This window comes from Ylistrum balloti, unplaced genomic scaffold (genome assembly GCF_031769215.1).
Source record: "Ylistrum balloti isolate Yb309-2 unplaced genomic scaffold, AGI_CSIRO_Ybal_v1 Utg369668, whole genome shotgun sequence".
Taxonomy (NCBI): Eukaryota; Metazoa; Mollusca; class Bivalvia; order Pectinida; family Pectinidae; genus Ylistrum; species Ylistrum balloti.
Genome location: NW_026781915.1, coordinates 113,559 through 125,463, shown reverse-complemented (window position 1 = coordinate 125,463; position 11,905 = coordinate 113,559). Strand labels below are relative to the sequence as shown.

The window sequence follows — 11,905 nt, the reverse complement described above, 5'->3', positions numbered from 1 at the left end:
AACTAAGCCAAATGTATTTTTTTCTACAGCAAGGTAACTTTGTATTTACATAAAGCGGAATTTTATATTGCAAATTAAGTTGTGATATTGTGGGTGAAAGAAAACTACAGATCTCAATGAAATAAACTATTCTGAAACACTCTATAGATGTAAGATGGTCGACCATGTGGGTAAGGTTGTTCTTCCCGGGGAAATCATAACCGGTTTTAAGGCATCGGAGAAAACATCAAAAGTTATTCTAGGTCCGGGATTGAGACAGGAATCAGAAACGATAAGAGCTACGAAACCTGGAATTTTGAGACATAAAGAACCAAATGTTTATTGGATCGACAGTTATCAGAAAAGGGTGAGGGTTGTAAACAAGACAAGGGAGATAACTATGACATGTGCTTTTGGATGGCACTAAGATATTGGTCCATATTGATATATATTAAAATACATGTATATCATTTGATGATTATATTATTATATCATTACACGCAGTCATGCTTTGTTCAGCAATTTGTTTCAAATAAGGTTGAAAGGACTGGCCTTTTTTGTAAATGTAAAGATTTTTCAGCTCTTAAATCGTATTACCTCAAATTTACAAGTTTATTGACTTAATAAGTCCGAGCTAAATTCAAGTTGTGCCGATATATTAATCCTTTCTGTTATGAAAAAGGGAGGCAACTTAAGTCTTTTGTACTATTTTGTTAACTGTTAGAAAACTATAAAAAGTAAGTGGAATCGAATTTGAAAATAAATCTGACTGGTATAGGTGTTTATTTTCCTTACTTAAAAATTAATATGATTAATATGAAAAAAACTACTTTTTAATGGGTAATTGTTTGTGAAGAAAATTCAATATGTATCATGATTTAATCGGAGGGCTATAAATGGAATTGTTATTTTAAGATTGATCAACTTCACTCCGATTTTGATTATGAATAATTTAAAGTATTCTTTCACATAAGGTGTCTACATACATTTTCTTTGGATAGATTTTCTTAAAATTGTCATCACTTATTAAGCAGTGTGTATTATGAGATGTTTTGAACTTCTATGAATTTTGAGATGTAGCCTTGAAATGTTTTTTTTTAAAGTGGAAAAGTGATTTGGTCATATTTTTACAAATTTTGTTGAAAAAAAATGCTATTAAATGTCTAGATTTGTAGCATGCCATATTATATGATAACTATTAAGGTAATAAAACCAACAAAGATTTGAAATATGTGTTTATATAGATTTATCTATAAAATTGATATGGAAAAGATAGAATTATTTCAATTTCAAAGAATAAAAATGTTTATATTGTTCTTCAAAGATAGAAGTTTTCCTTACAAAACAAAAATAAACAATTTAATGTCCTCTTAACCCGACTCAAAAAATATATTTATTCTCAAAATAGTTGATTGTGTCATTAGGGCTGCAAAACCTCTTGACAATTAATATTTGACCATGGCCTTCAAAATCAAAGGTGACAGTGTTTTATAGTGTCATCAGGTAAAAAGACTTTTGTAATAGAATTTATTATCAATTTTATTGAATAGTTATCACATTTGTATGTATGATGTTCTATGTTGTGTTTGATCATTATTTTGATTATGTTAGATTTAAAACTTAATTTGAAATACATCTAATTGAATAATGATCTAAAGTAAAGAAATATCAGTTGATTATAAAATTGTTCCTGTTTGAGCAGGTCATGAGATGGCAAGTATCAGGTTGACCTTTACAGAATGTGAATCAGTACATCTCCTCAGATATCCAACAGAAATTTGTGTTGAAATATGTAGCAATTATCTTGATTTTTTTTAACCAGAAGTTATTTTAATGTATTCATGTAATTGTTCATTTGCTGTTATAAGGACACAGCAGGAAAATGCAGGTGCCCTCTAGTAATTATGGTGTCCGTTCATCTGTCTGTCTGTCAGGACTTTTGTTTCTGTGTGATAACTTGAGTTTCCTTGGACTGATCAAGCTGAAACTTCAAACAGTACTTCCTTATTGAAAATGCTTACATGGGAATGCTTTTCAATTTCAAAGATCAAAGGTCAAGGCCACTGTTACTATAAATAGAAAATCAGTTTCTCTGCGATAACTCAAATTTGATTTAGCCATTCAAACTAAAACCTCATACAATGCTTCCGGATTGCTTTTCAGCTTCAAAGGTCAAAAGTCGAGATCGCTGACTCAAATCTCTGAGGGTCAATGGTCCAGATTACTGTTGATTTAAATAGAAAATTGTGACATAACTTGGGTTGTCTTGGGTCAATCAAACTCAAACTTCATACAATGCTTTCTTACTGGAAGTGCTTACTTTTCAGACCCAGAAGTTGCAGGGTACAGGGGAGATTTCCAGCCTCACAGCGAGGCCTTTTACAGAACTGTCATTGTTCTAGTTTATATAGAAATAGTAGTATTATGACTAAAATATATATGGTAGTGTCTAAATATGAAAATAATACACTTATGACTTAGCAAATTTCTTCAAAATACACATGGCATCTTTCCTGTATACAAAGTCTAACCTGGTACTTACAGTTGTTACAATGTTTTGTTTTCCTTCTGCAGTACATACCTGTCAAAGGTGATGCAGTTCTCGGAATTGTTACAACAAAGGCAGGTGACATCTTCAGGGTGGATGTTGGTAGCAGTGACCAAGCATCATTGCCCTATGTAGCGTTTGAAGCTGCTACCAAAAGGAACCGACCTGATGTGAAGGTAAGTCTCCTTTCACATTACTTTCATCTACTATAAGGGCCTGGGTAGTGTGTAGCATACACAATTGACAGTTTGAATGAATACCTGTAATTTCACCCAAGTAAAGCATGATGCTTTCCAAATCTGGTTGTGCTGTTAAGCCATAATCACATGGTGAGCTTGATGTTATATCTCAAATTATCATTTTTTATTATCTCAAAATATATTCTCTAATTTCATATCTAATTTTAGTTTGGGTTTTGTAAAAAAAAAATATGACTGACTGGCATCCATTATGGATTTTGATAAGAAATTATCATTATTCTCAGATAGTACCAAAGAGATCATTCTCAGATTTTCTACATCAGTTTGATTGATACATTTCCATTCAAGAAGTAGCAAAAAAAAGAAGGAAGATCCAACTTAGATACATGTACTTTTTAAAGGGTTTCTCTGTAAATTTTTTCATGTTTTGACAGTAGTTTTTAACTAGAATTGTAGTATCATATTCATATTTCTTTTTTAGTGCTCAATAATTGCTACATGAAACCTCTAAATTTCTTATTATTTCCATCCACATGTTTGAGGTTGACAGTGATGTGATTGTCATCTGACTGTTGAAGGTTGGAGATATAGTGTATTGTAAGTTTGTTGAGGCTAACAAAGACATGGAGGGAGAGGTGGTGTGTATAGACAGTACAGGAAAGAGTGGCGGCCTTGGAGTGATTGGAAGGGATGAAGGATACATGTTCCAAGTTCCCATAAATCTTGCTCGGAAGTAAGCAAAAATCATGTTTTCTTGGCAAAGATCCTCTTCTCAGTCTCTATAATATTACAAGATAATAATTTTACCTCTGGCAATTTGACAGGAAGGAGTGGTTGTCTTCTTTATAAGAAATCTGGCTGAGTTAGGGGTGGGTGAAGTGTTGTGCAGGTATTACTGGCAGGAAGACAAAACTTTTCTGAAATTCAGAACAGCATTTGAATGGTTGATATCTGACATGGGTTATTGGCAGCCTAGTTGCATGTAGGGTAGTTATGCCACTAACCATAAATGAAATAATGAGCTGATGTCACCAGAGAGACATTCAGTACTTGGTTAGTGTTGGTATTTGAAATTATGATATTGCTATGCTTTTGTAAGAACTTACGATAAATTATAAGGAACAAGCCTAATGTAAATAAACACCAGTATCAAGCTGTATTTATGGTTATAGATAAAACCCAATTATCACAACTGATTTGCTAAACAAAGTTGGTATTTGATAACTATTTTAACATCATAGGTTGTACATGTCATTACCACTATATATAAAAAAATTCCAATTTTGTTCTGATTGAAAGATACACTTTTAGTCATTTATCATTGTACTTTAATGTTCTTGAAGAAATGTTGCCCAATGTTCAATCCACATTTTTACTATGCATTACTGAAGTATGTTGACAGTTTTACAATTCAGGACTATTACTTCTCATTTCAGAGTGCTGAGTCCAGACTGCGTCTTGTTCAAACAGCTTGGTAAGAACATGCGTTATGAGACAGCAGTAGGGATGAATGGTCGAATCTGGGTGAAGGCCAAGACAGTGGTTGAAACCATAGCCATCACAAACGCTATATGTGCATCAGAGTACATGACAAACACTCAAATTAAAAATATGTGTAAAAGACTAGCTGATTCTTTAGCTGGATTCTGATTTCCATGTGCAAATAATAATCTAAATATCTGGCTGGATCCTAAGTTATGTGGAACTCAACTGATGGATTTTCATCTTATGGCTGATTTGAATTCTCTGGTTGGATTATGAGTAAAAGAGAACTGATTCTCTGTCTAGACTTCGATATGTGTTTCAGCTTGAAAAAAAAAGTCAAAAATTAGATATCAATATGTATCAGCATCCTATTAACATAAAGATGTGCCGAGAGGGTAAACTATATGCAAGAAGCAGAACAGGTTTCTATATAGGTTATGAAAGAAGGGTATATTTTGTGGAAGCCAGGCTTTAATTTCCAAAGCAAATATACTGGAATGATGTATATCCACCTATACCTGTGTAGTTATACAATACGAGTAAAATATTTGTACCTGTCAACTTTCCAAAATTAAAATTAAGGAGAAAGTTTGCTGTCTTCAAACATAACGAGAGCATATAGACAATGTAATGCTTTATTTGACTGAAGTTTCTTATATTAGCTGTTATATAGAAGGATTTAACTTAAGTATGGAACTTAAGGGTAAAGCAGGTGGAAATGATTCAGACTGCTGCTTAACGAGGGAGAGTTGATAGGGAGTGTGCTACTGGATTTCTGTTGGGAAATAATCTCTTTGCTTCAAAGGATATTGTTACATGTATACTTAATAACATCTAACAGTAGACATCGATAATGTTAGTGATCTTAAGAGGTAAGAATTTGCTTGATACCGAGGTCAAGTTTTTTTCACAGAAGTAGGATAAATGACAATTTGTAGAAGTGTAACGTTGAAAGTGGTCATGACAGTTGATAATTTAATGTATATGAAAGTGGAAGAATGATAGTGTACAAGAAGAGGCGAGAGGATGTTCTGTACTAGGCTTATGTTGTTGAAGTATGATTGGCATAATTGTTAATAAATTTGTAGTTATGATAAAAACTGAAATTGTCTCCCCTTATTTGAATCACCATGCACAGGATTGTGCATGAATTGGACAAAAGAGATGGATACAAGTGGACATTACAATGAAAGCAAGTTGGGTCGAAGAGGTTGGGGAGAGAAAGCTGTTTGTAAACAAAATTGACAGATTAGTCGGTTATGACCCTGCTGACTTGACCTAAGAACATTCTCCTTCAAGCATTTTCATTTATTATCATGACAACTGAATATAAGAAGTTGTTGGGTACATTAAAGGTACATTTAAGGGCCCAAGAGTTAGGACCATTTTCTGCAAAATAAAACCCTGAATATAAGGTTTTGTGCATATCTAGATGCAGTAAGCAATACAGCTGTAGTTTGTAATGTAGTACAGTGATCAGACAAACTCTGCAGAAGCAAATATGCTGACAGACACTAATTCATAGTGCAAGATGTAGTAAGCAAATTTAAGCATACACACATTTTTGTTTAATTGAAAATTTCTTAACAGAACAAAAAGATATACAATGTAATGTTGGCAGATTGCTCATACTGCCTTATTTTGTGCAGGCTGTTGAGTTTAGTTGTATATGTGTATGTCAAAATATATAGTCAACCTGAATATATAGAATACGCAGAAAGATAAATTAATAAAGCTGAAATTTTCCATATATGTATTGCATCTGAAGTTCCATCATTTGGATACAGTGCAATACCTGAACACAACTACTTGATCTCATATATATATGACAGCTTCTCAGTATTTTCATTGGCAAGTTTTGAATTTGATGACACAAAAAGCTTTGCTTTTAAAAATTAATGAAATTAATTTGTTTCTTTGTTTTATTGTAATTATAAATCCTTGTGTTGTGAAAATTTGAGAGTGATACTAAGATATTACTCTATATAAAGAGAAGAAAACTACAGCCACAGGACAGACATACAGATGAAGTTAATTATTTAATAGATCATATGTCTGCATTCACTTCCTTTTGGCCTCACAGCAGAATAGTTTATATGAAGTTTAGAGCACCTTGGATATTATAGACTTTGAAGCTTGGATAACTTTTCAAACTTTTCAAGTCTTCAGGTCAAAGACCTTGCTCAACATCTGTACCAGGTATTTCATGGTTAGTTTGTTAAAAGGGTTGAAATTGTTTACCTAAGAACCAAAACACCTTAAATTATCATACATAGCCATGTTTGATGCACAGCATCTACAACTTTGGTAGATAGTTACGTAGAAGCCAATTGCAAGAGCACATTATCAGAGAGTGGAAATTTCCCTTATGGCAAGTGGTAGTGTTTGCCTTGTGAATGAAAAGTCATTTGTTTGAGCTAGACAGTCAACAGAACATGTTTTTCATTACCCCATCCTTTTATATTTGTTGTAACTTAAAACTATAATTAAGTTGATGAAATGATTTCACCCAGTTGTAAAACATCCAGCAGATCTCATTTTTATCATCCCAGTTAATGGTAACAATCATCAAATACTCATTCAAAGACAAATCCTCAATTCTTCACAAACGGCATTTTATTGCATAAATTAAACACTCGAGTAATATCACAATAAATCAAAGATGCCTCAAGAAACATTACTCTCACATACATACAGATACACCACACATTCTCTTTCACTTACATCCATAAACCACTCATTTTCTCAAACACATACAAATGCACTACTGGTATATATTTTCTCTCAACTACATACATGAACACACTCCCTGGGTAAGCTGATGCAGTTTTCACACAAGGCAAACTGAAGCCATATTGACAAATTGATAAAGAACATTGACTGTAATAATTTCACAATTTTTACAATATAAATGATTCAAAGTTTTCAAATACTTAAACCTGAATCAATTACCCATACCAGAATGTATAACAAATAGCTATTCATCACTATTTAATATGATTTCAACAAAATTTTTGGGTTTTCTATTTATCCACATAGAAAAATGTGATAAGTTGGTAAGACAAATAATACAAAAATGAATTGAAGATTATGGTGAACTGCGAGAAAACATTTCATGTAAGCAATTAAATCATCATATATAAAATTCTTACTAATCTACAACAATCTATAAGTGATTGGTCTTGACTTTTGAAAATGTGTAACAATGAAATTTCTTTTTGTAAGGTGGGATTTAATACACAACCAAAAATGTGTACTGGTAACTCAAATTTAAAAAATACTGTAGATAATATCATGAAGCAGTGAAGGTTATTTTGTAAACATTCATTAAAATAATTAGACAAAATTAAAATTACAGAAAAAATTGAGACTTTAGAAGCATTTAAAAAAGTAGATTAAATATCAATGAATATTCCACATCTCTTGGTTTCCATATCACTTTACTTGGTTTTCAAACCGGGTTTGGTGTCAGTCACGCTGCACATAATGTTGCCTTGTTCTCCATTCTTCATTACATATGAGTAAATCTGAAGCTCTCCTCTAAATCACTGTCATACACTGAAACTTTCTCCACAGCCGCATGTTCCTTTAATGTTGGGATTGTTAAACACAAACCCAGATTCTAGTTTAGTCTCCTCATAGTCCATTTCTGTACCTAGTAGAGTCAGCTGTGCCTTGGAGTCAATCAGTACTCGTACACCTGTAACCAAATTTTCAAAACAGATTAACACCTGAAAATCTCCCTCAAAATGTCAAAATCTTTCAAAAAAATTACCAGTAATGATACACCTATGAAATCCCCTTGTACTAAAATTTGTGTCAGTTTCAACTTTTTATTATTTCACTACTTCCATATTAATGAATCACAGCATTCATCCTGCAATAAGACAAGGGGACCAACATATAACTTACTAAATGTCATTTGGTTGACTTATTACAGAATAATGAAATACCTTTAACTTATAACTTGGCTTAATTGCTTGTTGAAAAAATATCGCTGTTTCTTATAAATTTCAATAAAAACTAACAAAAGCAGTTTAGAAAACCTGGAAATTGGTAATGAGAAACCTTAATGAGATTTTTTCACATTGAAGATTATTTTTTTTCAAGATAAAAAGATGTAGGGCAGAAAAGGGCCTGCATTTGATTAGGATATTTTTCATACCATCTTGATGCACTTCTTCATCAAATTTGGCTTTCTCCTTTACATAGTCCAGTGTGTAGGATAGACCATTGCATCCTCTTGTCTTTACACCTATCCTCAGCCCAAGCTAGAGAAGAAAACAATTGTGATCATTACAATTTCATTTCTTGATTTTGAATACAATTTGACCAAAAGAGTCATCTCCCTTCATGTGTAGGATTTGCTTTTAGAGAATAACAACTTAAATACATAATAAAACAAAAGTTTTATGAAAAATTGAATCAATCTTAACTGTCTCCTACTAAAAAAGGGAAAGCACACCACTGACTAGGTATAGCTACTTGCTAAGTTTAGTTATATGTAACATTTGATGAGTAAGCATGTAATATGGTAAACAGAGAATCATTATTTCAGGTCGAGATTAGGACTTATTGGATCCGATTCCCAAACGCAAAATTTATTTGTTTTTTTCGTAATCATGGCATTGAATTTCCAAAACTAGTCGAACAATGTGGATGGTGCCACTCCATGTACAATCTGTAGACAGTCAACTTTGGATTTATATTATCAAAAAGTTGTTTAAAATTGCTTCAGGATAGCTTGATCTACAGAGGTAAGAAATAAATCCATGAATTATAATTTAGCACCTTTATTTTGTTATTTATCCCCACACTGAGATTTTATTATGATAACTCAGTCAGTAGATCATGGCTTATATACGCTTGACACTTCCTTCACATGAGATTTGAGCGTTTCTACCTAAGCTGGGAAAAATATTGGTTTACACTGTCAAGGTTGTCTTTGGACGAGACATTTTACCTTAATTACTCTGGATTACATGTTATGAACCACCCATATATTGGTAAATGAGAAAGTTACCAGTTCTTACTAGGACAACCCACTAAAAACTTTTCCAAAGCTCAAGTAGTCTAATGAAAGGCATTCTAATTGGCCTGTCTGTCTTTATTTAAAAATTTTCCCATTGAGATTGCAGAGTCCAAAACTGACTTTAAAAAGGAAAGAGAAAAAAAATCACAGTGTAAAACCAAAAAGATATTCCTAATACCAGTGGTATAGTGTTACTAGGTGTGAACTTAATATCATGTAATTTCACTCTTTGCAAAAAAAAATTAATTCTGCTTACCACATCAGGTTGTTCTTGGGTTAGTTCTTTTATTTTGTTAACAGCAGCTTGAGTCTACAATAAAAAACATAAGTCTTATGGAAGTTATGCCATTTTAACAAACCATGAGTATTAATGAGATGTAAATACCTGCATTCGATTAGTGCCAGTCATCATGAAGTCATTAATTGTGTTTTTAAAATTTGGATCTTTTCCAGTAACCTTGAAAAACCCTCTTTAAAATTGTGATAATATAATCTTTTATTTTCAAAATCAAAATGGTCACCTGTTGGCCATTTTGGTATTCTGATAAATTCGAAAATCAAAAGGGCAAAACTAGGAATAAAATTTAACCTACATCTAAAAGTTAAGAAAGATCCCAACAGTATATTTTCAGGAATAGTGGTTACAAACTTTATTGACAAAATATAAGATGGCCGACTGTCTGCCATTTTGTTTTTCTGGTTAGTCCAAGAGTCAAAATGGCACAACTTGGAACCAAATGGAAGCTATATATGAAATCTCAAAATACCAATCTTGTATGTCTCAAGCAACAGCAATAACAAACTAATACTGTCAAAATCTGAGATGTACTAAAACCAACCAATGCACAACTAAGGTTCAAGAGGAACCTACCTACATATGAAATTTGAAAAATGATCCATCAAGCAATGCTGAAGAAAGGGATATAACTACCATATTTCCCTGTAGTGTTGTTATATGTAACAATACAATATTAGAGTTTATAACATTTGGTCCACTTCAATGGGATTAAAGTGATTTATTATTTAAATACAACCAATATCTAGACATACAGTGTAAACATTTTGAAAATTTGTCATTCTAATTAAAGCTAAAATCTCATTTAACTTTCTTTTCAGAGTCAGAATTAAATATAGTTTCTTGTTAATGAACTCCATCTCTTTGCCGATATCTGATTTTGAAATAAAATCATCGGAATAATAATGATGAAATTAGTATATTTTAGCATTATGCAACATATTGAATAAGTACAACAGATTCGTTTGAAAATGCAGAACGCTAACACAGAGGGCACAGCATTTTATTTACTAGTCACGGGGATGTGTGTGTGTGTGTATGTGAAGTTTCAAGAACATTACTTTCTACAACAGTCGCTGATTGCGAACGTGACATTTTGCATCTGCAACGCAGTTCATGTGTTACGAAATGACCTTGATCAACATAATTTCGCCAACTTTCGTGTGTCTTTCGACATGATTTAAATATTCAAAACTAAAACAATCACTACTAATCCGACGTGCAACTAGTGATACGATAACTTACCAAAACAAGTGGAGCTCGTGTAGGAATCATCCGCTTTTTACTGACAGCTCGCACCGTGGCTCCGACGGCCCTGGCGGCCATGATGGTTGTTGTTATTGTCTGATATTACTTAGCACAGGTAAGATAATTCAACAATGTAACGAATATTGTTCCAGTCTACAGCATTTCAAATACAAAATACTAATGTCTTAGTTATACAATGCAGGGTTTAATTTATGATAAATTGAAATAGCAAAGCCAATCTTTCACTTTTATAAAGCAGAACGGAAGTCATCAACCGAACTAAAATTCAGTACATTGGGACTAAGACCACAATCAAATACTTCCGGGTTCAGTACCCACGAATGAGGTCCCTAAAAAATGTATGTATATTTGGGAAAAAAATAATATGCCTCTTTGAATTGGGTGTTTGCCTATAAATGTGCTGTAGATGTGTTATAGAGATGATAATCTAGCTGTCAGTGTGTAAATCATTCATATTGATCATGTATTTTGTGCTGCAAGGATCCGGTGTAAAAAGCCCTGTTTTCACCTTTACCCCTGACCCGGATGTATATAATTGACGTTGGTGACACACATGGAGGTATATCTCCAGAAAATGCCCAACATGATGGGTTGAAACTTTTACATTTTGCTTCTCAGATGTTGATCTTGGCCAGGTGAAATGGAAATTTGCAGATGAAACTTTTGGACTTAGTTATGAATTTTAATGTTACAATGAAACATATAGTGAAATTAATTGTGGTCTTAGTCCAAGTTGCACACAGCAAATCGTTGATATCAGCCATTCCTGTTTACCTGGTGCGCTTATGAATAAAACAATGTACAGTGACAATATTTTTATTACAGATGAAAGACGTAAGGCTTATAAGATGAATCAAATAAATTTCTTTCACTTTGCCAAGACTCTTATATACATGTGCGAAATGAAAAAAAAAAAATTAAAGGATTTACTAATGTTAAATATGAATTGTAAATGTAAGAAATCTAAAACGGTAATATTTTCCTTCTCTCTCTCACGCGCAAAATGTGGTTTAGGCGAAATTGGCAAGTTTTACTTCGCTGTGAGGAGACCATTTTCTAGTTGGCAGTAGTCGCATTTAACTATCAGATATCATTCA

The 11,905-nt window shown here is 32.7% G+C and overlaps 2 protein-coding genes across 2 annotated transcripts; one reads left to right on the top strand and one right to left on the bottom strand.

Annotated features, from left to right (window-relative positions):
* Positions 1-154: 154 nt before the first annotated feature.
* LOC132560947 (exosome complex component RRP40-like) lies at positions 155-5,297 on the top strand. Its single transcript, XM_060225655.1, has 4 exons — positions 155-346; positions 2,554-2,703; positions 3,306-3,460; positions 4,164-5,297. Exons 1-4 carry the CDS (start codon positions 155-157, stop codon positions 4,375-4,377), a joined length of 711 nt encoding a protein of 236 aa, XP_060081638.1. The 3' UTR covers positions 4,378-5,297.
* A 1,513-nt stretch (positions 5,298-6,810) lies between these two features.
* LOC132560724 (iron-sulfur cluster assembly 1 homolog, mitochondrial-like) lies at positions 6,811-10,867 on the bottom strand. Its single transcript, XM_060225404.1, has 4 exons — positions 10,785-10,867; positions 9,501-9,554; positions 8,378-8,483; positions 6,811-7,912 (listed from the first exon to the last, which is right to left on the bottom strand). The coding sequence occupies exons 1-4, from the start codon at positions 10,863-10,865 to the stop codon at positions 7,764-7,766; spliced, it is 390 nt and encodes a 129-aa protein (XP_060081387.1). The 5' UTR covers positions 10,866-10,867; the 3' UTR covers positions 6,811-7,763.
* Between the last annotated feature and the right edge of the window lie 1,038 nt (positions 10,868-11,905).

What these genes read in the sequence shown, in the direction of transcription:
- LOC132560724 (XM_060225404.1), bottom strand. Translation starts at nt 10,865, where the DNA reads ATGGCCGCCAGGGCCGTCGGAGCCACGGTGCGAGCTGTCAGTAAAAAG. An exon ending in CCCAAGAACAACCTGATGTG is followed by an intron (nt 8,484 to 9,500) that starts GTAAGCAGAATT and finishes TTTCTTCTCTAG; the next exon opens with CTTGGGCTGAGGATAGGTGT. An exon ending in TGAAGAAGTGCATCAAGATG is followed by an intron (nt 7,913 to 8,377) that starts GTATGAAAAATA and finishes ATTTGGTTACAG; the next exon opens with GTGTACGAGTACTGATTGAC.
- LOC132560947 (XM_060225655.1), top strand. Translation starts at nt 155, where the DNA reads ATGGTCGACCATGTGGGTAAGGTTGTTCTTCCCGGGGAAATCATAACC. An exon ending in GGAACCGACCTGATGTGAAG is followed by an intron (nt 2,704 to 3,305) that starts GTAAGTCTCCTT and finishes TGACTGTTGAAG; the next exon opens with GTTGGAGATATAGTGTATTG. An exon ending in CCCATAAATCTTGCTCGGAA is followed by an intron (nt 3,461 to 4,163) that starts GTAAGCAAAAAT and finishes TTCTCATTTCAG; the next exon opens with AGTGCTGAGTCCAGACTGCG.